This window comes from Carcharhinus amblyrhynchos, chromosome 23 (assembly GCF_965287045.1).
Source record: "Carcharhinus amblyrhynchos chromosome 23, sCarAmb.v2.hapA, whole genome shotgun sequence".
Taxonomy (NCBI): Eukaryota; Metazoa; Chordata; class Chondrichthyes; order Carcharhiniformes; family Carcharhinidae; genus Carcharhinus; species Carcharhinus amblyrhynchos.
The window spans coordinates 40,619,631-40,646,850 of NC_137346.1; the positions used below are offsets into that span (position 1 = coordinate 40,619,631).

The 27,220-nt window shown below is 45.9% G+C and overlaps 1 protein-coding gene across 2 annotated transcripts in view; it reads right to left on the reverse strand.

Moving 5' to 3' along the window:
• The window catches only part of rasl10b (RAS like family 10 member B), a 163,282-nt gene that overhangs the window by 54,930 nt on the left and 81,132 nt on the right, over positions 1–27,220 (reverse strand). For both annotated transcript variants that reach the window (XM_080210634.1, XM_080210635.1), the window contains exon 3: positions 18,029–18,153. In XM_080210634.1, the coding sequence (XP_080066760.1) occupies positions 18,029–18,153 (125 nt within the window). The remainder of the gene's footprint in view (positions 1–18,028; positions 18,154–27,220) is intronic.

Here is a 27,220-nt window from a genome sequence, read left to right on the forward strand (position 1 = left end):
AGGGAAACACTGCTTAGACTGAAAGGAGTGTTTGGGACTTTGAACGGTGGGAAGGAAGGTGTTGGAAATGAACCATGTGAAGGTGAGAGAGGATTGGATATTGAAAGTAAACTTGACTGGGTAGATGGGATACTTGATTCACTTGGGCAAAAAAATTATGGATAATAAACCATTATCTCTGCATCGAAGCGGAGTTGAATGATTCTGATTATACGGCCTTGTGTTCGCCATTTAATTTGAGCATCGCCACTGTCAGAGCTGAGATTAGATGCAGTCACTCACCTGTTCACACCTCAGTAAGGTGCACTGAGTGAAAAAACAGAAAATGCTGGAAATACTCAGCAGCTGCCAATGAAACTCAATTGGGGAACAGAACCTCATTGAGTCACTTTGCCGGTTTATGGAATCATCACTGGGATCACTACATTCAGGATCCTAACTTTGTCCTTATTTTTTTTCTTTGCGGATTTTGGTTTTATTCACATTTTTCTCTTGTTTTTGCTTTTGGGTGGTAACTCTCTGGGGAACTGCAGTGGTTGAAGAAGACAGCTCCCCACCACCAGGACAATTAGGCTTGGATTATAACGCTGACCTAACCAGCAATGCCTACCATCCATGAATGGACACAAAAATTCACACCCCCTCCCGACACATCATTTGTCCCATTCCCACTCAGCTTGGCCTTACACACACAACTCCTTTGTCATTTAATCTCTTCTGCCTTCCACCCTATCAATGTTTGTGTTACAAACAAATGAGTTAGGAGCAGGAGTAGGCCACTCAGCCCCTAGACCCTGCTTCCCCATTCAATAAGATCATTGCTGATCTGATTGTAACCTCAACCTCACATTCCTGCCTACCCCTGACAACCTTTGACCCCACATATTAATCAGGAATCTATCTTGCTCAGCCTCACAGCTTCCACTGCCTTTCGAGGAAGAGAATTTCCGAGACACACGACCCCTTGAGAATAAAAATTTCTCCTCATCCCTGTTTTAAATGAGCAACCCTTTAGTTTGAACCAGTGACCCCAGTTCTAGATTCTCTGACAAGAAGAAAGATCCTCTACACATCCACCCTGTCAATGTCTCTCAAGATCTGAATTGTTTCAATCAAGTCACTTCTGATCTTTTTAAACTCTAAGGGATACAAACCTAATCCCTCTAACCTTTCCTCATAAGACAATCCGCCCATTCCAGGAATTAGTCTAGTAAACCTTCTCTGAACTGCTTCTAACACACTTACATCTTTCCTTAGATAAGGAGACCAATACTGTACACAATACTCCAACACCCTCCCCCCGCCCACGCCAGAATTAGGCCGTTCAGCCCATCGAGCCTGCTCCGCCATTCAATCATGGCTGATATGATTTTTATCCCCATTCTCTTGGTAACTCTTGGTCCCCTTATTGTTCAAGAACCTGTCTATTTTTGTCTTAAAGACACTCAATGACCTGGCCTCAACAGCCATCTGTGGCAATAGGTTCCACAGATTCACCGCCCTCTGGCTGAAGAAATTCCTCCACATCTTAGTTTTAAAGGAATATCCCTTCGCTCTGAGGTTGTGCCCTCAAGTTCTAATCTCTCCCGCTAGTGGAAACATCCTCTCCATGTCCACTCTATCTAGGTCTCTCAGTATTCTTTAAGTTTCAATTAGACCTCCCCCTTCCTCCTTCTAAACTCCGTCAAGTACAGACCCAGACTCCTCAACCGCGTATGACAAATCCTTCACGGAATCATTCTTGTGAATCTCGTCTGGACCCCCTCCAAGGCCAGCACAAGGATACTCCCCTCACATCAGCTAATGAGATCCTTAGAAGGACCATTCTTTCAAGTTAAGTCATATATCAGAATCATGTTGCCAACGTCATATAGGATGAGGATAAAGAATCCTGTCCATTTGAACATTGGCTCATGAGATTCTTATTTGGCTCCCAGAAGTCTCACAAGTCTGATTATTGTTGTGGCTACCTTGGATTTGAAATTGACCTTGGAGTAATGGCAATATCACCTTTAACAAAAGTGCCAGATCCTGCAGGACACAACTGTTAATTAAATCACCAGACTCTTTCTATAAGATTTTGCTTTTTTCTCATCAACGTTCACCTTCTTGGATCCTGTTAATACGATGTCGATGTCATTCATCAGCACTCTGGGACATCATGAGGACATGATAAGATGCTATGCAAGAATGTAAATCTGCTTATGATGTTTTTCTTGTCATTTTTAGCATCTAGAAGTGAAATGGTGGGCAGCTGGTCACTAGGGGGTATGCATGGGCTGGCATTGGCGTAACTTTTCCTCCCTGTGAGGATAGTGTTTGCTTGCCCATGATTAGATGGGATTGGAGATTCTTGAGGCATTGTTTGAGCTAACCTATATCTCTCTGCTTTGTTGATGCTCCGACATCAGGTCCAATTTCACAATGACACCTCATTCTCGTAACAGGGGTTTGTGTGAGAGATAGAATCACTGAGATGCAGTTTCCTGGAGAAAACTTGATTCAGTTACATCACATTTTGTTGACATGGATATTGTATTTTAATATCTATTCAATCTCATAATGAACTTCATTCTGGGGCAGGAATTCAGTTACAGTTTTTTTTTAGTTTTTACTGCAGTACGACTGTCAGAGGTTAATCCACAGTCTCAGATCAAAAATATTGGTCTGATGAAAGATGTAATAGGAAATTCTTCCTGCAGTAATGGATTATTGTCCCTTCAGTTCTTCCAACAGAAGGAAAAGCAGGAAATGGTCTTGACAGTCGGCTGAACAGCTGATCGCCAATTCCAGTGGGGCACGTGCCTGGATTTGGTAAACGCTGCCAGTATCTGCGGGAATGCCTCTAACTTTCCCTCTGGTGACTGCATTTAGAGTGTGATTGGGAGAATCGTGGCCTATGTCCAGAATTTTACCTGCCCCAGGCCAAAAGAGAACGCAGTTCTGTGAGCCTCTCCCATCCCGATTCCAGGGCAGGCGAGGAAGTAAAATTCCAGCCTGTGTGTCTAACTTTCCCAATTCTTCTTTTTGACTGACTGTTTTTATTTTTTTTTCCCCAACAACATACAGTAACAGTAATGGAAAAGAGTGAGAATTGTTCTTCATCAGTGTTGTTGGCAGAAATACATAAAAAAATTACAAAAGCACTTTTAGTTGAGAGAATCAAGTTGCATGTACAGACAAGTGTTGATATGGTAGATCAGCAAGAATTTGATGATGATAACTGGTCTGTATAGAAATTGCTTCCTTACATAAGGCACCAGTGAAAAAGGACTATAGGAAATATATAGAAAGAATGGTTAAAAAAAGAAACTTTTTGACATTGAATTAATATAAATGAGAGATAACAAGCATAGTAAGAGATAAAGAAGGCAAATAAAAAATAGATAATGAATGGTGTTGGGTTGGGGTGGAGATGCTCTGTGATTTAGTTTATGTGAATAATCTTTCCATTATGGGGATCCATTTTTGAAAGAACTTTTCGCTCCCTAAGTGTAATGATTCATAGAATCATAAAGGTTTACAAGCATGGAAACAGGCCCTTCCATCCAACTTGTCAATGCCACCCTTTTTTTTAAAATCACTAAGCCAGTCCCAATTGTCCGCATTTGGCCCATATCCCTCTATATCCATCTTACCCATGTAACTGTCTAAATACTTCTTAAAAGACAAAATTGTACCTGCCTTGACTACTACATATGGCAGTTTGTTCCAGACACTCACCACCCTCTGTGTGAAAATACTGCCCCTCTGGACCCTTCTGTATCTCTCCTCTCTCACCTTGAACCTATACCCTCTAGTTTTAGATGCCCCTATCTTTGGGAAAAGATCTTAACTATCTACCTGATTCATGCCCCTTGTTACTTTATAGACATCTGTAAGATCAAACCTAAGTCTCCCCTGTTCCAGAGAAAAAAGTCCCAGTCCATCCAGCCTCTTCTTCTAACTCAAACCATCAAGTCCTGGTAGCACCCAAGTGAATCTTTTCTGCACTTTTTCTAGTTTAATCATATCCTTTCTATAATCGGGTAACCAGAACTGTACACAATATTCCAAACGTGGCCTTACCAATGTCTTGTACAACTTCAAAAAGACATCCCAACTCCTGTATTCAATGTTCTGACCAATCACTCTGTCCATCTGTGACTCTGCTTGCAAGGAGCTATGAACCTGGACTGTTAGATCTCTTTGTTCTATAACTCTCCCCAACACCCTACCATTAACTAAGTCCTGCCCTGGTTCAATCTACCAAAATGCAGCACCTCGCGTTTATCCAAACTAAACTCCATTTGCCATTCATCGGCCCACTGGCCCAATTGATCACGATCTCGTTGCAGTCCTAGTTGACCTTCTTCACTGTCCACTATGCCACCAATCTTGGTGTCATCTACAAATGTACTAATCATGCCTCTTAAATTCTCATCCAAATCATTAATATAAATGACAAATTCTTTCCTTCTCGAAAGCTCTCTGACTTTAGATAACCAAAACTCAAAGGTTGGGCAGTTAGGTTTCTGCCATTCATGGTGATAGCCTTAATGGCAGCTATTTGTAAAATTTGTGGAAGATAGTTATATTTCCTTCCTTCCATTATTTGTGGAATCGTATGTAATAGGGTAGCTAGTTGTGGTGGTTGGCGTGTGGGGGAGGGGTTGGTCTGTGGGATGTCCATGTATCTTATTCCAATACTCCCTTAACTTTGGGCATAACCAGAATGTGTATAACTATTGACCAATTGCTTCCCCGCAGTTTCTCCAGAAACTATTTATTGGGGACGAGCCAATTTTTCATAGAATCATAAAATCCTACAGTGCAGAAGGAAGCCATCTGGCCCATCTAGCCTGCACCAACAACAATCCCACCAAGACTCTATCTCCATAATCCCACCTTGCTAATCCCAATTACACTAAGGGTCAATCAACCTAATCCGCATATTTTTGGACTGCGGGAGGAAACCAGAGCACCCAGAGGAAACCCACGCAGGCACGGGGAGAATGTGCAAACTCCACACAGTCACCTGAGGCCAGAATTGAACCTGGTCCCTAGCGCTGTGAGGCAGCAGTGCTAACCACTGTGGCACTTCACTGTAATTTGTGGTGTTCTGAAGTAGCCAGAGATGAGCTTCCATTTATATTCTCTCGAGAATCTGAGCAGGAGACAAGATTAGCCTCAGAACAAATCTCATTCCAGTCTATGACAGGTACCTCTTGTTGTGGTTTAACCTCCATCTCCTTTTCCTGCAGAAGGACTTACTCTGACACCATGGAGAGTGAAGTCTGATATATACAGGATATTACTGTTTCCCCGGTGAACACTTGGTTGAACGTTGACTATCGGAGATAGACTTCTCTCCTTCTTTATGTTTTCATGTTTTAAAAGAAAATGTCTTGTCTGTAAGTGTCTAAAAAAGTCAACATTTGGACGGCCAAAATGCCCTCTGATTTGCTGAAATGATATTACAGTATCCTGCTGAAATAGCTGGTGAAGGAATGTGAAACATATTCAGACCATTTCTTCAAATCATGCCTACAGGATATGAGATTTTTTATATTATTGCCTGTAAGTAGCAGGGCTGTTAATAGAAATTGGTGTGCAATGTCTCCAGGTTCAGCCAACGCGTTTCCACTCTGTTTGTTAACCAAGCTTTCACACATTTTACCTGAGCTGCCCAAAAATAGAATTTGAAACTGCAACCTACTTCCAATTTAGGAACATAGAAACTAGAAGCAAAATAGGCCATTCAGCCCTTCAAACCTGCTCCACCAATCATCACGATCATGGCTGATCATCAAATTCAATATCCTGATCCCCTCTTTTCCCTCCGTATCCCTTGATCCCTTTAGCCCAAGAGCTATATCTATTTTTTTTTCTTGAAATCAACTACAAAATATTCCAAGCATGGCCTCACCAATACCCTGTACAATTGCAACAAAACATCCCTATCTCTATATTCATATCCTCTCGCTATGAAGGCCAACATACCATCTGCCTTCTTTACTGCCTGCTTTACCTGCGCAGTGAGGTAACCTGGTTTCAGGTTTACCTGTGGTAAATTGTAATGTTTTAAATAGTACTCTGGGTTGTTTTCCTTGCCATATAAAACAGGAGATCAGACAATCCAGCATATTGGGTGTAGAATTTGGAATCTGAAAAGGGAGCATCTGGAACAGGTACAACAATCTCGGAAGGATATTCATCCTAATAGTTTCAACCCACCCTAACAGAGAGAGGATCAGGTATGCATCCAGATCACTCTTGATACCAGTGTGATTTGCTCCATAAGTTCTATCAATTGATGGTGGGACAACAAAACCAAAATATTTAATGCCGCGACATTTAAAGGCACTTTTTTTCTCAATATCGTTGGGATTTGTCCACTTACTTCCACTGCTTCAATTATATCAATATTGGGGGTGATTCTCCCAGCCTGCTGTACTGGTCTAGCAGTGCAATAGGCTGGGAGATGTCAGCAGAGGCCATTCAACAGGCTCCCCACTGGGCCTCCGCATGTCTCCGGGACTAGGTTGTATTAGCACAGAACTGATTTCCATATTCTAATCCGCATTTCAGTATCATTAGTGGGCCCAGGACTGAAGTCTGCACATTCACACTGCGCATGAATCAATCTTGACTCTGACAGGTCAGCGCATGCGCAATGGCCCACTCAGCGCTATGCTGCCGGCCTCTCTGACGGGAATGGGCCCTGCCCTCTGATTTTCAGCCTGAATCCCACTAGGGTACTCTGTAGTGCACAGTGTGTGAGAAAGTCATTTTGAAAATCTCACAAAAAAAAGTGGGATTTACTGCAGTTTCCTCCTACACTCCAAAGATTAGGTGAATTGGCCATGCTAAATTAACCCTCATGTTAGGGGTTTAGCAGGGTTAAAGGAAGAGGGCCTGGGTGGGATTAAGATCGGTGCAGACTCGATGGGCCGAATGGTCTCCTTCTGCATGGTAGGGATTCTACGACATGATAATTAATATATGATAATTAATAGCCTGATAGTAAAGAACAAAGAACAGTACAATACAGGAAACAGGCCCTTCGGCCTGTGTCACTCATTGGTCCAACTAGACTATTCTTCTGTATCCCTCCATTCCCAGTCTGCTCATGTGACTATCCAGGTAAATCTTAAATGATGCCAGCGTGTCTGCCTCCACCATCCTACTTGGCAGTGCATTCCAGGCCCCCACCACCCTCTGTGTAAAAATCGTCCCTCTGATATCTGGCACCTGGTGAAGAGTGATTCTAATATGATAGAATTTTATTTCGAATTTGGGAGTGATTCGGTTACTTCCAAAATTAAGAGACTTAGGCTCAGATTTTTGCCACAATGGAGAGTCTCCACCATGCTAAAAATCCTGCAAGTAGCCAGAAATACCTGCCCTAGGATACAGCATGTTTCATTTGTTCAGGGATAGGAAGGGAGTCAAGCAGGAATTCAGGCAAACATGGTTCACAGAGGTAGCTGGCCATTTAAATCCCCATCTACCTCCACTAAAGTGAGATTTTCGTCAACCATGAGTGTGAAACCCCGAGTGTGCAAAACCTAACAGTACTGTCAAAGAATTGTCCAACTGTCAAAGTACTGCAAAGAAATGATCAAATCCATCAGGGAACTGTCAAAAGATACCGGTGAGTTGGCATGGAGGGGAGGGGAAGGAAAAGGATAGTGGTGGGTTGGCATACGTTGGAACCAAGGTGGGTTAGAGATTGTAAAGGATTATGGGGATGCATGGGGTTTAGGGACTATGAGGAGCCATGTGGCTTTGGTAGGGGTATGGGTTGGTATAGTGGGTGTGATGGGCTATGGGATGAATAGAGGAGCATGAATTTGGTATGGGGATAGAAGGGGCCATGGGAGTGAATGGGGGCATGAAGTGGCATGGATGGGACATGGGAAGTTTTTGGGGAGTGAGAGCTGGTTTGTTGCCTTTTATTGCATAGTTTTTCCTCTTTTTATTTAATTCAACAGAGTGCTGAAGGACAGAGACCTGTCTTCCATGCAGTCTTTCTTCATATCAGCAGCCTCGACACTCATCCCAGGGGCATCAGAGCAACTTCCAGTCCAGCATTTAATTAGATACTGCACGGGGAATTATTACAAAAAAATTAGAGAATCATTGGATTGGAGGTAATATATTCGCATGGATTGAGAATTGCTTGATGGAAAGGAAACAGATAGAAAGAAGAAACATGATATTTTCAGCTCATTGGGTGGCAACAGGTGGGATGCTATAAAAATTGAGCTCGCTTCTCAGCTATTTAAAATCTATTTTAATAACTTTGAGTGTAATGTATCCAAGTCTGCTGACTATGCAAGTGAGGTGAGGAGTAAGCTGTGATGGAGAAGCAGACGGGCTGCAAAAGGATATAGGCAGATTAAGTGAGTGTCGGATGGAATAAAATGTGAAGAAATGTGAAATTTTACATTTATCCACTTTGTAGGAAAATGAGAGGAGAATATTGTTAGAGACAGAACTGTTTATATTCAGAGCACCTTGTACATTAACGGCCAAATACTAACCTGCAAGTACTACAAACAATTAACAAAGCAAATTTTTTGGAGAGGATACAGAAAAGATTAATCAGGATGTTGCCTGGTATGGAGGGCATTAGCTAGGTTGGAAAAACTTGGTTTGTTCTCATTGCAATGATGGGGGTTGACGGCCATGATAGAAGTCTACAAGATTATGAGGGGCGTGGACAGAGTGGATAGTCAGAAGCTTTTTCCCAGGGTGGAAGAGTTAATTGCTAGGGGGCACAGGTTTAAGGTGCGAGGGGCAAGATTTAAAGGAGATGTATGAGGCAAGTTTTTTTATATAGAGGGTGGTGGATGCCTGGAACTCGCTGCTAGGGGAAATAGCGGAAGCAGATGCAGTAGTGAGTTTTAAGGGACGTCTTGACAATACATGATTACTGTGGGAATAGAGAGATGTAGTCCCTGGAAGGGTAAGGGACTTAGTTCAGATGGCCAGCATGGCTGATGCAGGCTTAGAGGGCCAAAGGGCCAGTTCCTGTGCTTAATTTTCTTTGTTCTTTGTTCGAATAGTATGTTAAACTTTATCACAAAGGGATTGAAGTATAAAAGGAAAGAAATTGAACTGTCATTTTCAGATCACTCCTGGGAGTATTGTGCACCATTTTGGTCCCCTTAGCAACTTCTTTCAGCTCCCTGAAGGAATGTACGTGTGTCTCATGGCACTGTGACCAACTGCACAGCCCCCTCAGAGAGTCTGAGTTGCTGCAGCAACACACACTTTTACATGCATGTTACAGCCTGGAGCCATAGATAGAGATTTGGAGGCACCAATTTCTTCCCATCACATGGCTGACCAGGAATATTTCCCTCTCTTACCCCACTGCCATTAGTGTATGTTGGAAAGATTAGCAGATTGATATTTAATCTGTCTGGATGCGTCATGAATACATCTTCCTTGGCTGCCATGTCTTGGGGTGGGACTTGAACCTGCAGTTTCTGGCTGAGAGTAAGGAACATGACACAACACTACCCCACCTCACCCTGTGCTACTCACACCTCCCTCTCCTCCTACCCAAGCAAGAACAAACTTGAGGGAGTGCAACCAAAGCTCACCAGACTTGTTCCTGGGATGATTAATGGATTGCCCTTGAAAGAGAGATTAAGGGCAGTACAGTGGTTAGCACTACTGCCTCACGGTGCCAGGGAGCGGGTTTGATTCCAGCTTGGGTCACTGTCTGTGCTGAGTGTGCACATTCTCCCCATATAAGAACATAAGAACATAAGAAATAGGAGCAGGAGTAGGCCATCTAGCCCTTCGAGCCTGCCCCGCCATTCAATAAGATCATGGCTGATCTGTTGTGGCTCAGTTCCACTTTCCCGCCCTCTCCCCATAACCCTTAATCCCCTCTCTTATCAAGAACCCATCAACCCGCTTCTTAAAAATATTTAGCGAGGCAGCCTCCACCACTTCAACGGGCAGAGAATTCCAGAGATTCACCACCCTTTGAGTGAAGAAGTTCCTCCTCAACTCCGTTCTAAACCGCCTCCCCTTTATCTTGAGGCTGTGCCCCCTAGTCCTACTGTCTTTTTTGAGCGGGAAGAGTCTCTCCACCTCTATCCTATCCATCCCATTCATCATCTTATACGTCTCAATGAGATCTCCCCTCATTCTTCTAAACTCTAACGAGTACAAGCCTAGTTTATTCAGCCTCTCCTCATAGCTCAATCCCCTCAACTCCGGTATCAGCCTAGTAAACCTCCTCTGCACTCCCTCCAGGGCCAAAATATCCTTGCGCAGGTGCGGCGCCCAAAACTGCACACGGTACTCCAGCTGCGGCCTCACCAATGCCCTATACAGCTGCAGCAAGACCTCCCTACTTTTATATTCAATCCCCCTCGCTATGAAGGCCAGCATCCCATTCGCCTTCCTGACCACCTGCTGCACCTGCAAGCTGGGTTTTTGCGACTCATGCACAAGGACCCCGAGGTCCCTCTGCACCGTCGCCTGCTGCAGTTTTTTGCCACGTAAGTAATAGTCCTTCCTACCATTCTTCCTACCAAAGTGGACCACCTCACACTTGCCAACATTAAATTCCATTTGCCATTTCCTGGCCCATTCGCCCAGCCTATCTAGATCCTTCTGCAGACTCTCCACACCCTCCGCACAATTTGCCTTTCCCCCAATCTTGGTGTCATCAGCAAATTTCGACACCCTGCACTCGGTTCCCTCCTCCAGATCATCTATATAAATGGTAAATATCTGCATGGGTTCCTCCGGGTACTCTGGCTTCCTACCACAGTCCGAAAGACATGCTGGTTAGGTGCGTTGGTCATGCTAAATTCTCCCTCACTGTACCTAAACAGACACAAAAGTGTGGCGACTAAGGGATTTTCACAGTCAGTTCATTGCAGTGTTAATGTAAGCCTATTTGTGACATTAATAAATAAACGTTGTAAAGAAAAATAGACCTCTACTCCCTAGAGTTTAGGAGATTGGGTGTGATCTCATTGAAATGTGCCATATATCATTCTTAAGGAACTTGACGGGATAGACGCTGAGATGAGGAGAAAATTCTTTACTCAAGGGGTTGCGAATTTTTGGAATTCTCTACACCAGGCGGCTGTGAATGATCAGTAGTTGAGTATATTCCAGTCAGATATTGATATATTTTTGGATACTGAAGGATATGGGTTAGCATGGGAGGTGTAGCTGAGATAGAAGATCAACATGGTCTTATTGAATGCTGGGACAAATCTGAGGAGTCAACTGGCCTTCCACCCCTTTAAATCTTCAGAAAAGAATCACGAAGGCTAATGGGATGCTGGTCTTTGTTTCTAGAGGACTGGAGTATTGGAGTTGAAGGATGCTGCAGCTATACAAAACCTTGGCTAGGCCCCATTTGGAGTCACTGTGAATAGATCTGGGCACCACACCTTAGGAAGGGTATATTGGCCTTGGAAGGAGTGTAGCGTAGATTGTGGAGAATGATACCTGGACCTCAGGGCTTTAATTTGAAGGAGAGCTAATACAAATGAGACCTGTTTGTTCTGGGATTTAGACGGTTAAGGAATGATCTAATTGAAGTTTTCAAGATACTAATAGAAAAATACAGTGTGGATAAAGATAAACTATTCCCACTGATTGGAGATTCTAGAACGAGGGAACATAGTCTAAATATTAGGCTTGTTCAGGAGGGATGTTAGGAAGCACTTTGACACACAAAGGGTGGTAGAGATTTGGAACTCTCTTGAACAAATGGCTGTTGATGTCAGATCAGTTGTTATTTTTAAATCTGAGATAGATACATTTTTGTTAAGCAAAGGTATTAAGGGAAACGGGCCAAAGGCAGGTGTATGGAGTTAGGCCACAGATCAGCCATGATCTCAATAAATAGCTCGATGGGTCGAACGGCCTACTCCTGCTCCTATGTTCCAAGTGGTTCTGTGTAGTATGGATGGCACCAGGAGATGTAGTTCACCGGTGATTGGAAAATTGCAGAAAGTTTCCTGTCTTGGTGGAGTTCACCACCTGCCTGATTCAGTCCATAGACCAGGGAATCATCGACTGCACGAAGCAATGTTGTGCTCAGTTAATGAGGGGTAAGATCCTTAAAGAGGTGGATACGGAACTGATGACAAGACAGTGTGTAAAGAGAATCTCTCTCCAGGATGTAGCCAGTCTACTGAAACGTGCCTCAGATAATCAGCAACCAAATGTCAGAAATGGACAGTGTGACAGCACCAAATGGCATGCAAGAGAAAGAACCCTCTCATCTGAATCACTTTTGTTCATGTATTGTTAATGATATTGGTCAAGTTTTAATAATATCAATTACATTGTTATGGTTAAGAGAAACAGGTGATGGGTATTAATTGCCCCTGAATACATATAAACAGGCAATGCATTGTCAGCCCAGAAATGATGTTTTAGTTCGATTGGTTACATTCCCTTACAAAATTTGACTTTTGTTACAGTCCCTCACTGAGAGATGTTCATAGAATCCCTACAGCACAGAAGGAGGCCATTCGGCCCATCGAGTCTGCACCGACCACAATCCCACCCAGGCCCTATCCCCATAACCTCACATGTCTATCCTGCCTATCCCCCTGACACTAGGGTCAATTCAGCATGGCCAATCAACCTAACCTGTACATCTTTGGACTTTGGGAGGAAACTGGAACAGCCGGAAGAAACCCACACAGACACGGGGAGAATGTGCAGACTCTGCACAGTCACCCAAGGCCGGAATTGATCTCAGGTCCCTGGCGCTGTGAGGCAGCAATGCTAACCACCGTGCTACCTTGCCGCTGTCATCGTTTGCTTTTTTTTAACCATTTGTTTTACTGCAAGAGAATATAATAGAGGATAGCTGGGACACTGGGTGGGATGGGAACATAAGAAATAGGAGCAGGAGTAGGCCAACTAGCCCTTCGAGCCTGCCCCGCCATTCAATAAGATCATGGCTGATCTGTCGTGGCTCAGTTCCACATTCCCGCCCTCTCCCCATAACCCTTAATCCCCTCTCTCATCAAAAACCCATCAACCTGTGTCTTTAAAATATTTAGCGAGGCAGCCTCCACCACTTCAATGGGCAGAGAATTCCAGAGATTCACCACCCTTTGAGTGAAGAAGTTCCTCCTCGACTCTGTTCTAAACCGCCCCCCCTTTATCTTGAGGCTATGCCCCCTAGTCCTACTATCCTTTCTGAGCGGGAAGAGTCTCTCCACCTCTATCCTATCCATCCCATTCATCATCTTATACGTCTCAATGAGATCTCCCCTCATTCTTCTAAACTCTAACGAGTACAAGCCTAATCTATTCAGCCTCTCCTCATAGCTCAGCCCCCTCAACTCCGGTATCAGCCTAGTAAACCTCCTCTGCACTCCCTCCAAGGCTAAAATATCCTTGTGTAAGTACGGCGCCCAAAACTGCACACAGTACTCCAGCTGCGGCCTCACCAATGCCCTATACAGCCGCAGCAAGACCTCCCTACTTTTATATTCAATCCCCCTCGCGATGAAGGCCAGCATCCCATTCGCCTTCCTGACCACCTTCTGCACCTGCAAGCTGGGTTTTTGCGACTCATGCACAAGGACCCCGAGGTCCCTCTGCACCGTCGCCTGCTGCAGTTTTTCTCCACGTAAGTAATAATCCTTCCTACCATTCTTCCTACCAAAGTGGACCACCTCGCACTTGCCAACATTAAATTCCATTTGCCATTTCCTGGCCCATTCGCCCAGCCTATCTAGATCCTTCTGCAGACTCTCCACACCCTCCACACAATTTGCCTTTCCACCAATTTTGGTGTCATCAGCAAATTTCGACACCCTACACTCGGTTCCCTCCTCCAGATCATTACTAGGGAGGAGATTTGTAAGACTGAATGAGCAAATAAACTCTCTGGATTAAAAAAAGATCTAGACCTTGGTTTCAGCATCACCAACTGGCTGGAACGCTACTGACAACATTGTTAACCGTGACATTCCGTCTGCAACTGATGCCAGGAAAGATGGAGAGTGCAAAACACTCAGTGAAGGAGATGGAGACCATGGACAGAATCTGGGCAGCAAATAGATTATGATAACTGTAGCTCATGTGTGTTCTGTGGTTCTTGCATTGTGAATTGCATGGAGCAGTTCCCCAATATAAAATCAGGCCTAAAGACCCTCAGTAAGCTTGGTTGGGGTCTGGTATCTAGACTACCTGAGAAAATGGCCAAATTTGGACTTCAATCCTTTGGTTGGAACATACAAAACTGCAACACAATCTTTATCAAATTTATCATTTGTTCTGCAGATGTTAAAAACATTTTCAGAACTGTTTTAGCATTTAACATTTTATTAACTTTGTTTAATTGAAGCTAGTTGCATTGCATGCGGTTTTGTATAGTTTATTCAATGGTGATCATAATAATCTTACTGATCTTCTTTGCCTATTGTGCAAGCCTCCACTTACCCAATAGGGGAGCATGTATTCTTTGAGGCCCATGGGGAGATCTATTGACAATCCCCCATGGCTATCATATCAGTGAGTGATTTACAAAATTCTTCTTCTATATTAGAGTAGTGTAATAGCACTACCCAGTGGTTTGAGCAAAGCTCAATGACGATGGGTGGCACGTTGGCACAGTGGTTAGCGCTGGCTCATTCAGAGCGCCAGGGACCCAGATTCAATTCCAGCCTCAGTCACTGTCTGTGTAGAGTTGTTCGTACATTCTCCCCGTGTCTGTGTGAATTTCCTCGGGTGCTCTGGTTTCCTCCAAAGCTGTGCGGGTTAGGTTGATTGGCCGTGCTGAATTGACCCTAGTGTCAGGTGGATTAGCAGGGTAAAAGTGTGAGGTTGTGGGAATAGGACCTGGGTGGAATTACAGTCAGATCTCATAGAACTCTACAGTGTAGAAAGAGGCCCTTCAGCCCATCGAGTCTGTACCGAACACAATCCCACCCAGGCCCTACCCCCTTATCCCTACATATTATACCCACTAATCCCTCTAACCTACCCATCCCTGGACACTAAGGGGCAATTTCTTAGCATGGCCAATCAACTTAACCCACACATCTTTGGACTGTGGGAGGAAACCGGAGCACCCGGAGGAAACCCACGCAGACACGAGGAGAATGTGCAAACTCCACACAGACAGTGACCTGAGCCAGGAATCGAACCCAGGACCCTGGAGCTGTGAAGCAGCAGTGCTAACCCACTGTGCTACCGTGCCACCCAAATCTTTGAGAGACATGGATTTTTGAGGTTCTTGGGGCAAAACCTCTATCATGCTCTTAAACTAGGATTCAGTGGAACTGTTTTGCACTGCCCCTCGGACTGAGAATAGGGGCACATTTGTCATAATTAGCTTTATGTTTTTTTCTGGTTACTATTTCTGCATTCACTGGGAATTTCTCATGGTTCAGGATTCTCGGACGTTATCTTGTGCATTATCTGATTGCTTTTTCTTTCTCTTGCTGCCTTATTAGCAACAATTCCTTCCCTCTCCTCAGTTGTCTGATTCCACAACCTCACTCACTAACTCTTGGGTTCTGAACTAGGCTACGAAGACACTTCCTGCTTGATCCTTTCATGTCATTTTTCCTTCTGCTGCCCTTCAAATGTAATCACAGGAACATAGGAAATAGGAGCAGGGATAGGCCATTCGGCCCTTTAACCCTGCTGTGCCATTCAACTAGATCACCACTGATCATCTTTCATATATCCATGTTAATTCTGCTCAATCCTAACCTTATTTTCTAAGTCTTCAGTTCCCATCCTTTAGAATAGGTTCTAGCATTTTGCCTTCTATTGATGTCATAGAAGAGGCCTTTCAGCCCATCAAGTCCACACTGACTCAGAGTATCGTACCCAGGGACTCTCCCCCAGCCTAGCCCTATAACCCCACACATTTCCCATGGCTAAGCCACCTAACCTACACATCTTGGGATACCAAGAGGCAATTCAGCGTGGCCAGAAACCTATCCTGCACACGTTTGGACTGTGGAAGGAAACTGGAGCACCCGGAGGATACCCACGCAAACAAGATGGAGAGCAAGATTTCAGAAGTGGAAAAATAAGAATGAAAAGTGATGGAAATGGATGAATGAGATGGAAAGAAGAAATTCCATAAAATTCATAGAAATGGGGTGGAAGTGGAAGGGAGAGTTCATGCTCTGAAGTTATTGAACTTAATGTTCAGTCCGGAAGGCTGTAAAGTACCCAACTGGATGACAAGGTGTTGTTCCTCCAGTTTGCGTTGAGGTTCGCTAGAATATTGCAAAAGGATGGATATGTAGACAGGAGAGCAGGGTGGTGTGTTGAAATGGCAAGCGACAGGAAGATCTGGCTCCTGTTTGTGGACAGAACGAAGCTGTTCACCAAAGCAGTCACCCACTCTGCCAGGCAATTGAAAGCTATCTCAGTAAATGGTGACCACCAAACTTTCATTGATTGTCAGGAAAACCCACTTGACTCACTAATGTCCTTTAGGGAAGGAAATCTGCCATCCTTACCCAGTCTGGCCTACGTGCAACTCCAGAGCCAAAACAATGTGATTGACTCGATGCCCTCTGAAATGGCCCTAGCAAGCCATTCAGTTCAAGGGCAACTAGGGATGGGCAGTAAATGCTAGCCTTGCCAGCGATGCCCACATCAGATGAAGAAATACATTTTTAAAAGCTCCAGACCTCCCAAAGCTCTTTACAGCCAATGAAATGTAGCCATTATTGTTATCTTGGAAACACAGTTGACAATCTGTGTAGTAAGCTCCTGTAGATATAAGCATGGTAATGATTGGAGAATCTGTCCTAGTTATATTGATGAAGTACAAATATTGACCAGGACTCCAGTGAGAACTCCCAAGCACTCTGAAATAGAACATGATAGCCTGACCTGTCCACTGTGGAAATTAAGTTGTAGTTCCAACAATGGCCAAATATTCAATTCACTCTGTTTTCTAAGATTAAGGATGCTCACTTCAAATAAAGCTGCCATTGGGGTTGCTGGCACTTGTGAAACTGTAGTTAAAAGCAGTTAAAAACTGCAGATGCTGGTGTGGAAATAAATTACAACAACAAAAGCAGGCAACTCTGTCGCAAATATGGAAACAAAGCCTTCTGTGAGGCCAGCACTTGCATATTCAGGATAAACAACTAATCTAAACCTTCTGTCAGTTTGATAAACACTGTATTCCAAGCATAAGAACATAAGAAATAGGAGCAGGAGTAGGCCATCTAGCCCTTCGAGCCTGCCCCGCCATTCAATAAGATCATGGCTGATGTGTCGTGGCTCAGTTCCACATTCCCGCCCTCTCCCCATAACCCTTAATCCCCTCTCTTATCAAAAACCCATCAACCCGCGTCTTAAAAATATTTAGCGAGGTAGCCTCCACCACTTCAACGGGCAGAGAATTCCAGAGATTCACCACCCTTTGAGTGAAGAAGTTCTTCCTCAACTCAAGCCTTGGGCACACAATGAAAATAAGGCCCTTTCAATAGCAAAATTCCAAAGAGCAAGACATGGTGAACTATAACTGCTGCATTGTCTGTATGAATCAGGAGAACACGCAGTGAACTGCACTGTATGTGTGTTCTCCTTGCTAGCAAGTAATTAAAGTTTGGAAGTTTGAGTACTCCCAGTGCCTAGTGTTATTTGCACCCACGTATCTGACACTGGCAAGATTGTCCAGTCCCGCTGCAGTGAATGGAGATTTGGCTGAGTGCCAAATGATCCACACTTACAGCGATGGTGGGGAGTGAACAGCCAGAAAATTCTGGATAAGATCTTTGATACCCACCTTAGCAGTCAGCTGGGGCCCACATCTAACATCTCATCTGAAAGGCGGCAACACTGACAGTGTAGCACTCCCGTGATGCTGTACAGGAACATCAATTTGGATCTATTGCTCTAAGTCTGTTGGGTGGGAGGCAACCCTCTCACAAGCCCCTGGTTCAGAAGTGTACGTGCTGGCAAACAGCTGTCAGAATCCTGCACGTATGTGCACGAGGAAGGGGCGGTGCAGTGGGTTAGAGAACCAATGAATATTTTAATCTCCTCTTACCTTGTATCTATTATTTGTTGCCGAATTGTTTTGATGTACTCAAAGCTGTCAAAACAGCAGATGTCATAAACCAGTATGTAGGCATGAGCGCTCCGCAGTCCCCGGCAACACGTGTCCGCCCATTCCTGGAAATGACATGCAAACTGGGATTAATCCATGAGATCTACAATTACCCTTCCAGATTCAACATTCTACATCAAAACCTGTGGTCAGTGCCCAGTAGAATGATTTGCATTAACGAAATTACAGGTCAAATAAAGAGTGAGTGTTCCCAAAGCACTCTTGAAGGATATTGCCAAAATCTTGATTTCTCTTTCCATCACAGCTCTAACTGTGAAACTTGAGATGATATTTCTGACCGGGAATGTAAATGAAATAATTCAGGAAGGACTCACAACTTCACCTTTGGAATCCAAGCGTTCGGAACTGATGAATCCGAACTGGGGAATATCCCTGCGCCCCCCACCACCCCCCCCCCACCAACCAAAAAGGGTGGCATGCTGGCACAGTGGGTAACGCTGCTGCCTCACAGTGCCAGGGACGTGGGTTTGATTCCCAGCTTGGGTCACTGTCTGTGTGGAGTTTACACACTCTCCCCGTGTCTGCGTGGGTTTCCTCCGGGTGCTCCGGTTTCCTTCCACGGTCCCAAGGTGTGCGGGTTAGGCGGATTGGCCATGCTAAATTGTCCCTTAGTGTCGGGGGACTGGCTAGGGTAAATACATGGGGTTATGGGAATAGGGCCAGGGTGGAATAGTTGTTGGTATAGGCTTGTTGGGCCGAATGGCCTCTTCACGCACTGTTGGGATTCTATGATGCTGTGAAAATGTAAAACTTGTGCAAATTGCGTGTTGCTCCCAGTTATTGTTTATATAAGATGCCACGAGGGTTTACAATCCACATTGTTAAAGCAATGCAAGAGTGATGTACAGTATATGTGAACTGTCCAGCTTCCCCCATGCACAATGTTGTTCAATGGCTGCAGGTGACCAAAATCATAACTTCCGAGCATCCACAGTGCTGCTAACTAGCCTTACAAAGGGCAACCACTTTGCGGCTGGGTCATGCCCTGAGTTACGCAAGAAGTGGAGGAAAGATATAGCAGGGAAGCCCTCAGAGGCAGGGTCAGAAGGCAGTGGGACCAGCTGTCCACAGAAGTGAATGTTAAATGCCAGGCCCTAGAGACCTTGATGCTATAATGGAAGGTGTTCATTGGCCTTACACAAGGAATCAAGTGCCTCATCAAATGCTACATCCTGCCAATGGCACCAGTAGCCTCGGCCACTGCTCGAATCACCCCTCATGACTTACCCACCAATGATCTCTGTCCGTCAGGATTCATATCAAAGGTTCATACCTTCACTTCGCCCTCACACATTCTATATTGCCACAAATCTCACGCCCAGATATTACAGCTCACAAACCGTCACAACCACAAAAAGATAGTACAACACTCAGTAACACGCTTATCTCTGTCTCTGAGGGAGATAACTGGAGGCAACAGGAGGTAGCCCGGGGCTGGGGCAGGCACACACACACACACACACACACACACACACACATTCCCAAATCCCCATGGAGGACAGTTATTGGAAACTGTTCCTTTGTTGCTGAGGACAGGTTGATACTATCAAAGGTGACCATATCCTCACCCTTAATCCCAATCTGACATCCATTTCCACCTCATCCTACACTCTCTTCCGACTCCCAAGCTGTAGAGGGTGTAAACATGTACCTCTTACTGTGTAACACCTCTCCTTGCCACAGCCCTGTTACCTCCTGTGCTTTATTTTCCTTTCAGATACCCAAGGCGTCAAACTTGGCTGGAGTGTTAACCCCGACAGGAGAGTGTGACTGATGATTTAGAATCACACAGGATCTCACGCTGCCTGCCACCAGCACAGATACTGAGAATTAAATCACAGCTGGCATCTACACACGATCGGGAGGATTCGTTTCCTTAGTCTGTCCCTCAGGCTCGAGGATGACTTACTTCCACACTAAGGTTGAGTTCTCCGGTAACTGAGGAGCCCAATGCATGGTTGTCCTCACAGGAAGGGCAGACAGTGGCTGGAGGGGTGGGTGGGTGATGTGCCCGTGTGGGTGGGGTGCTCGTGTCTCCTTTCACTGTCGACACACAGCTTCAGTTTGCTCTTGACGGTGAAACTCACAGCTCCTTCCCGAATGCTTTTTCTCCAGTTCAGGCTGTCTTGGGCCAGGGATTCAGAGACGTTGGTTGGGATGTTGGACTTTCTTGAGGAGGCTTGGGGGTGTCCTTGAAGCATTTTCCCTGCCCTCCTGGGGCTTGCCTGTCAGCTTGAAGGTCGGATTAGAGCATTTCAGGGGTCTCATGTCAGGTGTGTACATGATGTAGCTCGCCCAGCGGAGCAGGTTGAACATGGACAATGCTTCAATGCTGGAGATGTTGGTCTGAGTGAGAGCACTGGCACTGGTACACCTGTCCTATTACTGGGTTTGAAGGATCTTCTGGGAGTGCGGAGGGTAGTGTTTGCTCTGGTATTTCTCCAGGATTTTGAGGTCCATGTCTCTAAGCCATTTAGAATGGTGAATATCGCCAGTGTTCTGTAGACCATAAGCTTGATACCGTGTCTGAGGTCCTGGTCTTCTAACAGTCCCTTCCTCTGCTGATCGAAGGCTGTGCCAGCACACTCAAGACAGTGTTGAACCTCACTGTTGATATTTGCCTTTGTTGACAGTAGAGTATGGAATGTGATCCCGGTTTTCCAAGCCTTGTCGTGGATTTTGATAATTGGAGGCAGTGCTGTATAGCAGGGGGAGGTTGGTAGAGGATTTTTGTCTGATGGATGTTTGCTGTAAGGCCCATGTTCCCTTGATGAAGGTATTTACAGTGGCTTGGAGCTGGCTTTCTGAGTGTGTACAGATGCAAGCATCATCTGCATACTGTGGTTCAATGGTAGAACATAAGAACATAAGAAATAGGAGCAGGAGTAGGCCATCTAGCCCTTCGAGCCTGCCCCGCCATTCAGTAAGATCATGGCTGATCTGAAGTGGCTCAGTTCCACTTTCCCGCTTTCTCCCCATAACCCTTAATCCCCTTGCCTACCAAAAACCTATCTATCCGCGTCTTAAATATATTTAGTGAGGCAGCCTCCACCACTTCAACGGGCAGAGAATTCCAGAGATTCACCACCCTTTGAGTGAAGAAGTTCCTCCTCAACTCCGTTCTAAACTGCCTCCCCCTTATCTTGAGGCTGTGCCCTTGAGTCCTGCTGTCCTTTCTGAGCGGGAAGAACCTCTCCACCTCTATCCTATCCATCCCTTTCATCATCTTATAAGTCTCAATGATATCTCCCCTCATCCTTCTAAACTCTAATGAGTACAAGCCCAGTCTATTTGGCCTCTCCTCATAGCTTAACCCCCTCAACTCCGGTATCAGCCTAGTGAACCTCCTCTGCACTCCCTCCAAGGCCAAAATATCCTTGCGCAGGTGCGGCGACCAAAACTGCACACAGTACTCCAGCTGCGGCCTCACCACGCCCTGTACAGTTGCAGCAAGACCTCCCTACTTTTATATTCAATCCCCCTCGCGATGAAGGCCAGCATCCCATTCGCCTTCCTGACCACCTGCTGCACCTGTAGGCTGGGTTTTTGCGACTCATGCACAAGGACCCCCAGGTCCCTCTGCACCGTAGTATGCTGCAGCTTTTTGCCCTGTAAGTAGTAGTCCTTCCTACCATTATTCCTACCAAAGTGGATAACCTCACACTTGCCAACATTGTATTCCATCTGCCAGGTCCTTGCCCACTCGCTCAGCCTATCTAGATCCCTCTGCAGACTCTCCACACCCTCCACACAATTTGCCGTTCCACCAATCTTTGTGTCATCAGCAAATTTTGACACCTGACACTCGGTTCCCTCCTCCAGATCATCGATATAAATGGTAAATAGCTGAGGCCCCAGCACCTATCCCTGGGGCACTCCACTAGTCACCAACCGCCAATCCGAATAGCACCCATTGACACCCACTCTCTGCCTCCTATTTGACAGCCAATCCCCTATCCACGCTAACACCCTACCCCCAACTCCATGCCCCCTAACCTTCTGTAACAACCTTTTGTGCGACACCTTATCAAACGCCTTCTGAAAATCGAGAAACACCACATCCACCGGTTCCCCTCTATCCACCGCACTGGACACATCCTCATAGAATTCCAATAAATTCATCAGACACGACTTCCCCTTAACGAAACCGTGCTGCGTCTGCTCTATCAAACAATTCTTCTCAAGATGCCTCACTATTTTCTCCTTGATTACGGATTCCAGCATTTTTCCTACAACAGACGTTAAACTAACCGGCCTATAATTCCCTGCCTTTTGCCTGCTACCCTAGAGGGTGGGTTGATGTTGGATCTAGCCTGCAGGTGGTGGCGATTTCCATTTATTCTGTAGTTTAGCTCCACTCCAGCAAGGAGCTTGCTGAGGATGAGATGGAGCATTGCAGCAAGGAAGATCAAGAAGAACGTTGGTGCCTTACTTGACCCCACCCGAACGTGAATTGGCTCTGTGGTATATTCACCGGTCAGGTGACAGCTTGAATGTCATCATAGAGCAGGCACAGGATGGTGACAAGTCTTGGAGGACTGCTGAAATAGAGGAAGATGCTCCATAATCCTTGATTGTGTCAAAGGTACTTGTGACGTCAGAGAAGGGTAAGTGCTGTTCCTGCATTTTCTGTGTCATTGCAAGGCAGTGAAGATCATGTCCGCTGTGCCTCTTGGTGGGTGGAATCCACACTGAGATACTGGGAGGAACTCTTCAGCTATAAGGAGAAGGCAATTAAGCAGGACTCTTGAGATGACCTTCCATGTGGCCGACAACAGGGAAATTCCTCTGAGTTACTGCAGTCAGACTTGTCACCTCTTTTGAAGATGGTCATGATTACTGGGTCTCTGAGATCTCTTGGCGTGATCTCCATCCAGGTAAGGGAAATTAGGTCACGTATTTGCATCTAAAATGCGTCTCTGCCATGCTTTCTGCTTCGGCGGAGGTTCCATCTGCTCCCGATGCCTTGTTGTTCTTGAGCTGTTGGATGGCCTTTTCTACCTTATGCTGAGATGGTGGCTGATAGTACGCTGCGGGGTGGAGTCGAGGACATTCTTATTGAAGACAGACTCTGTGTGAAAGAGGTTTCTGAGGTTCTCCTTCCAGCCTCTCTGACCTTGATAAGCACCTTTCCGTTTTTGTCCAACATGGAGCTGGGCTTTGGGTGCTTGAGCCGTAGATGATTGTGACTGTGCTGCTGAAACCTCGCAGTTCAAGGTTGTGGGCAAACTGCTGGATCTCCTATCATTTCTCCATCCACACATCTGTTTTTTTAGGTTGCAGGGTTTTTTACTGAAATGGGTTGGGTTGCTGTTTCGGATTTAGAAGAGCCTTTTGCTTCCGATCTATTTCCTGGTCATCCTCATCGTAAAAGTCTTGATGTTTCCAGGTTCCAAGCGTTTCTTTGCAGGTGCTGAGGTGAGGAGATTTCTCTTTGTCACCAGGAGTTGTCAGATTGGCAGTGGTAAGTTGGTTGAATAGAGCTCTCTTATCAGGGTCTTGGGTGCCTCAGCATTGTTTCTGTTGCCTTTGCTGCACTGGGGCGACATTGATGTCTATCACAGAGTGGATTAGATGGTGCTCCGTCCAGTAGTCATCAGCTCCAGTCACTGGACAGATGATAGGCACGTCCTTGTAGTCCCTCACTCAGACAATCGTACAGTCAAGAAGGTGCCAGTTCATGGAGACAGAGTATTGGAACCAAAGGGTCATGAGGTATTTGTTAATCACAAAAGAAGAGTCTCAGGGACAGTTAACCAGATTGATTCTAATGGCAAAGCCAACCCCATGGAGGCAGCAATTGTCTTCTGGTTGACCTTCCCAGAGGAAGACATAACCACCGCCTTGTTCCTTGAGCTGGCCTTTCCCTGCCCACTGGGCATCACTTCGGGCAGCGACAGCAATGTCGAAATGTCTGCACTCCCGGGCAACAAGAGCTGTTTTGGTCTGTCGCTGTTGGGGTTGGTCCAAGAGGTTCCTGAAATTTAGCAGCAGATTTGGCTGGTGAAGGTGGCAGTGTTTACATATTTCTGGACTTTTTGACTGTTTTGACAATGCCAAAAGAAATAGGAAGAGATTACGAGAACACAGGAGCATTAAACTGGTGGCTGTGGCCAACTATTTGCTTATGGCACAACCCCTCTGTAGCCTGACATTCTGACTTAGACACTGAGTGAGAATTCCCCCTTCACTCTGCTATTTGCCCACCAGCGTGCCAGGCAGCTGCCAAGTTACCCATTCATTGAGGAAGCAGGGGCAGGAGAGAGCGGACGACACACACTTTGTGTTCTGCTTCCTTCACCCTGCCAAATATCATTGCCTCACAACAGCAATCCATCACTTTTTGCATGGCAGAGTGACGTTCTTTATACGCACACGTCTGCAAGCATCACTCACCCGATTCCCAAGCCATGTGATCAGTGGAATTCCCTCATGGCCCACTCAACACCCTTTGATTGGTCTTTGTGGCTAAAATGCAGATGGCACAGCTGCCTGCTGTCAGAGTGAAGGCACTGCCAGTATAGGTGGGCCTGACCTGCACGGGTTGTAGCCTATAGTCACACGCCAGCCGTACACTGAGGGAGTGGGATCCCTCTCATTGAATCACAAAGTCCCTACAGTGAAGAAAGAGGCCATTTGGCCCGTCAAACATTCACCGACAACAATCCCACCCAGGCCCTATCACTGTAACCCTACGTATTTACCTTGCAAATCTCTCTGACACTAAGGGGCACAGTCAGCAACCTAATCTGCAAATCTTTGGAGTTTGGGAGGAAACTGGAGCACTCGGAGGCAACCCATGTAGACACGGGGAGAATGTGCGAACTCCGCACCGTCACCCAAAGCCGGGAATCGAACCCGGGTCCCTGTGAAGCAGCAGTGTTAACCACTGTGCTGCCCTAAACAGTTGCAATACATCTCGGAGTTGACATGTGACTTGCAGTCAGTGTCACCCAGTGACGCCGTTGGTGAAGACTGCAATCCTTGCTAAGCTGCGTGCTCACTCTGCCTGCTGGTTTCTGACGAGAGAGAGTGAAATATAGTCAACGCTCTTTAAATAGAGAGTCTCAGTAATCCCCCTCCTCATGCAAAAGCGGATGTGTGAGTTGTTATAAACATCCCAACTCCAGGCAGGAAGGAACCTGAGATATAAAAGTTCACCGCCTGGGTATGTGAGAGTCTGGGTGTCTTTAAAGATCGAACACATGAGGTCCCGCCATGGCAGACGCTGCCAGCCCACCCAAAAATCCATCGACTGGCATAGCACTGCGAAATCCCAACACTGGGCAGAACCAGAGATTTCTGCCAACAGTGTGCAATGAAACACTTGTGTGACCAGTGGGCACCGGATGGGCTTAGGGGGGCATCATCACCCCCTGGAGCGTACTTTCAATTGTGTTGAGGTTTCCTTTACATTTTGATTTGGTGTTACAGTTCATCAGCACACAGGGGGACCCGTTAACTTCATTTAAACGGTTGTTTTGAAGCATGTCAGCATTGATTAATAGTTAAAGATTTGGAAGTTGATAGCCACTGTCACCTTTGCAATGCCACCTTTCCCTGCCTGGAGGTTGCAGTTGTGGCAGGTGGCAGAGTTTAGTGAGGACATCCTTATTACAGGGTATCTGCTTCACCCACTGTTACTCGCTGAGGTCCAGGTCGGAGGATTGCTTCCTCAACACCCGTATAGACTCCTGCCAAATGCCCTTATCACCGGCCTCCCTCTTCTATCAGCTTGTCCTACTCTGTGAGGCTCTATTCATGCTGCCAGTTCTGCTCTAATCCAATGGGAATATGTATCACTGCTCCCATGTCAATGACTTGTGCAGAAGCCTGGAAGTCAAGAAAAGTGGGGTTATGAGGATAGGGCCTGGGTGGGATTGTGGTCAGTCCGTACTCAATGGGCTGAATGGCCTCCTTCTTCACTGTAGGGATTCTGTAAGTCCTTCAGCATCTCCGAATCCACTTCCTGTAGACCTTTACAATGTGAAAGGCCCCTGCAACGCATCAAACACTTGAATGATTATAGCAACAACCAGAAGAAATCAAAAAATAAGATGTTGCTAATCCCTTTAACCAGTGCTGGGCTGGGGGTGGATGAGGGGTGGTTGGATGAGGGGGATGCTTTCCTGCTACTTTATGTTGTATTTGTAAGATTAAGGCTGGATTGTTAAACTTCAAATGGCAGGACGTACATCAAATAAATCGGTGTTGTATGCTAATTGACATCATGGTCTGCTCACACTTCACACATCAGCCAGACAGTAGTTACTCGTTGGCTATCGCCCTCACAGTGTGATACATGGAGAAAGTGTGTGCGCCTCGTATCATTTAGATCAGGGGTCTTCATGTGTTTACAGGTGTTTATAAGGGATCGCTTCATTCAACCTTTAACTTACTCCAGCCTCACCTCCCACCCCAACCCCAGCTTTGCTCATCAGAAAAAGGAGCAGAATTAGGCCATTCGGCCCATCGAGTCTGCTCCGCCATCCAATCATGGCTGATACGATTCTCAACCCCATTCTTCTGCCTCCTCCCCGTAACACATTATCCCCTTATTGATCAAGTAACCACCTCCTCCCCCGCCCACCCATCACCTCTGCTCGATACAACCTCCCAATCCTCCATCGGTTCTGCTTAGCCGTCCCCACCTCCAGCCCCAACTCGGGGTGGGGGGGGGATTGAAAAGGGCCAGTGGTACGGGTATATTTGCATGTTTTAGTGGGTTGCGCCGACAGCCTCAAATAAATCAGTGTAGCTAATTGGATAAGTATGGGACAAGCGGCCCAGGTTTACAAAGGGATAGGGCCCCCAATGGGACCTCAGTCTGACCCCCATAGAGCCATTTCTAGCAAATTGCAACGTCCAACCTCTGGCAGAAGTTGGCTGATTAGAATCCTACAGAGCAGAAGGAGGCCATTTGGCCCATCAAGCCTACACCAACAACACTCCCACCCAGTTCCAATCCCCATAAACCCACATATTTACCCTGCTAATCCCCGCGACACTCAGGGCCCGATTTTACCATCACGTTGCGCAAAAACTTGGTAAAGTCAGGTGTGAGGTGAGTAGCGCAATCTGTGACTGCCTCCATGCAGGTTCCCCCTTTAC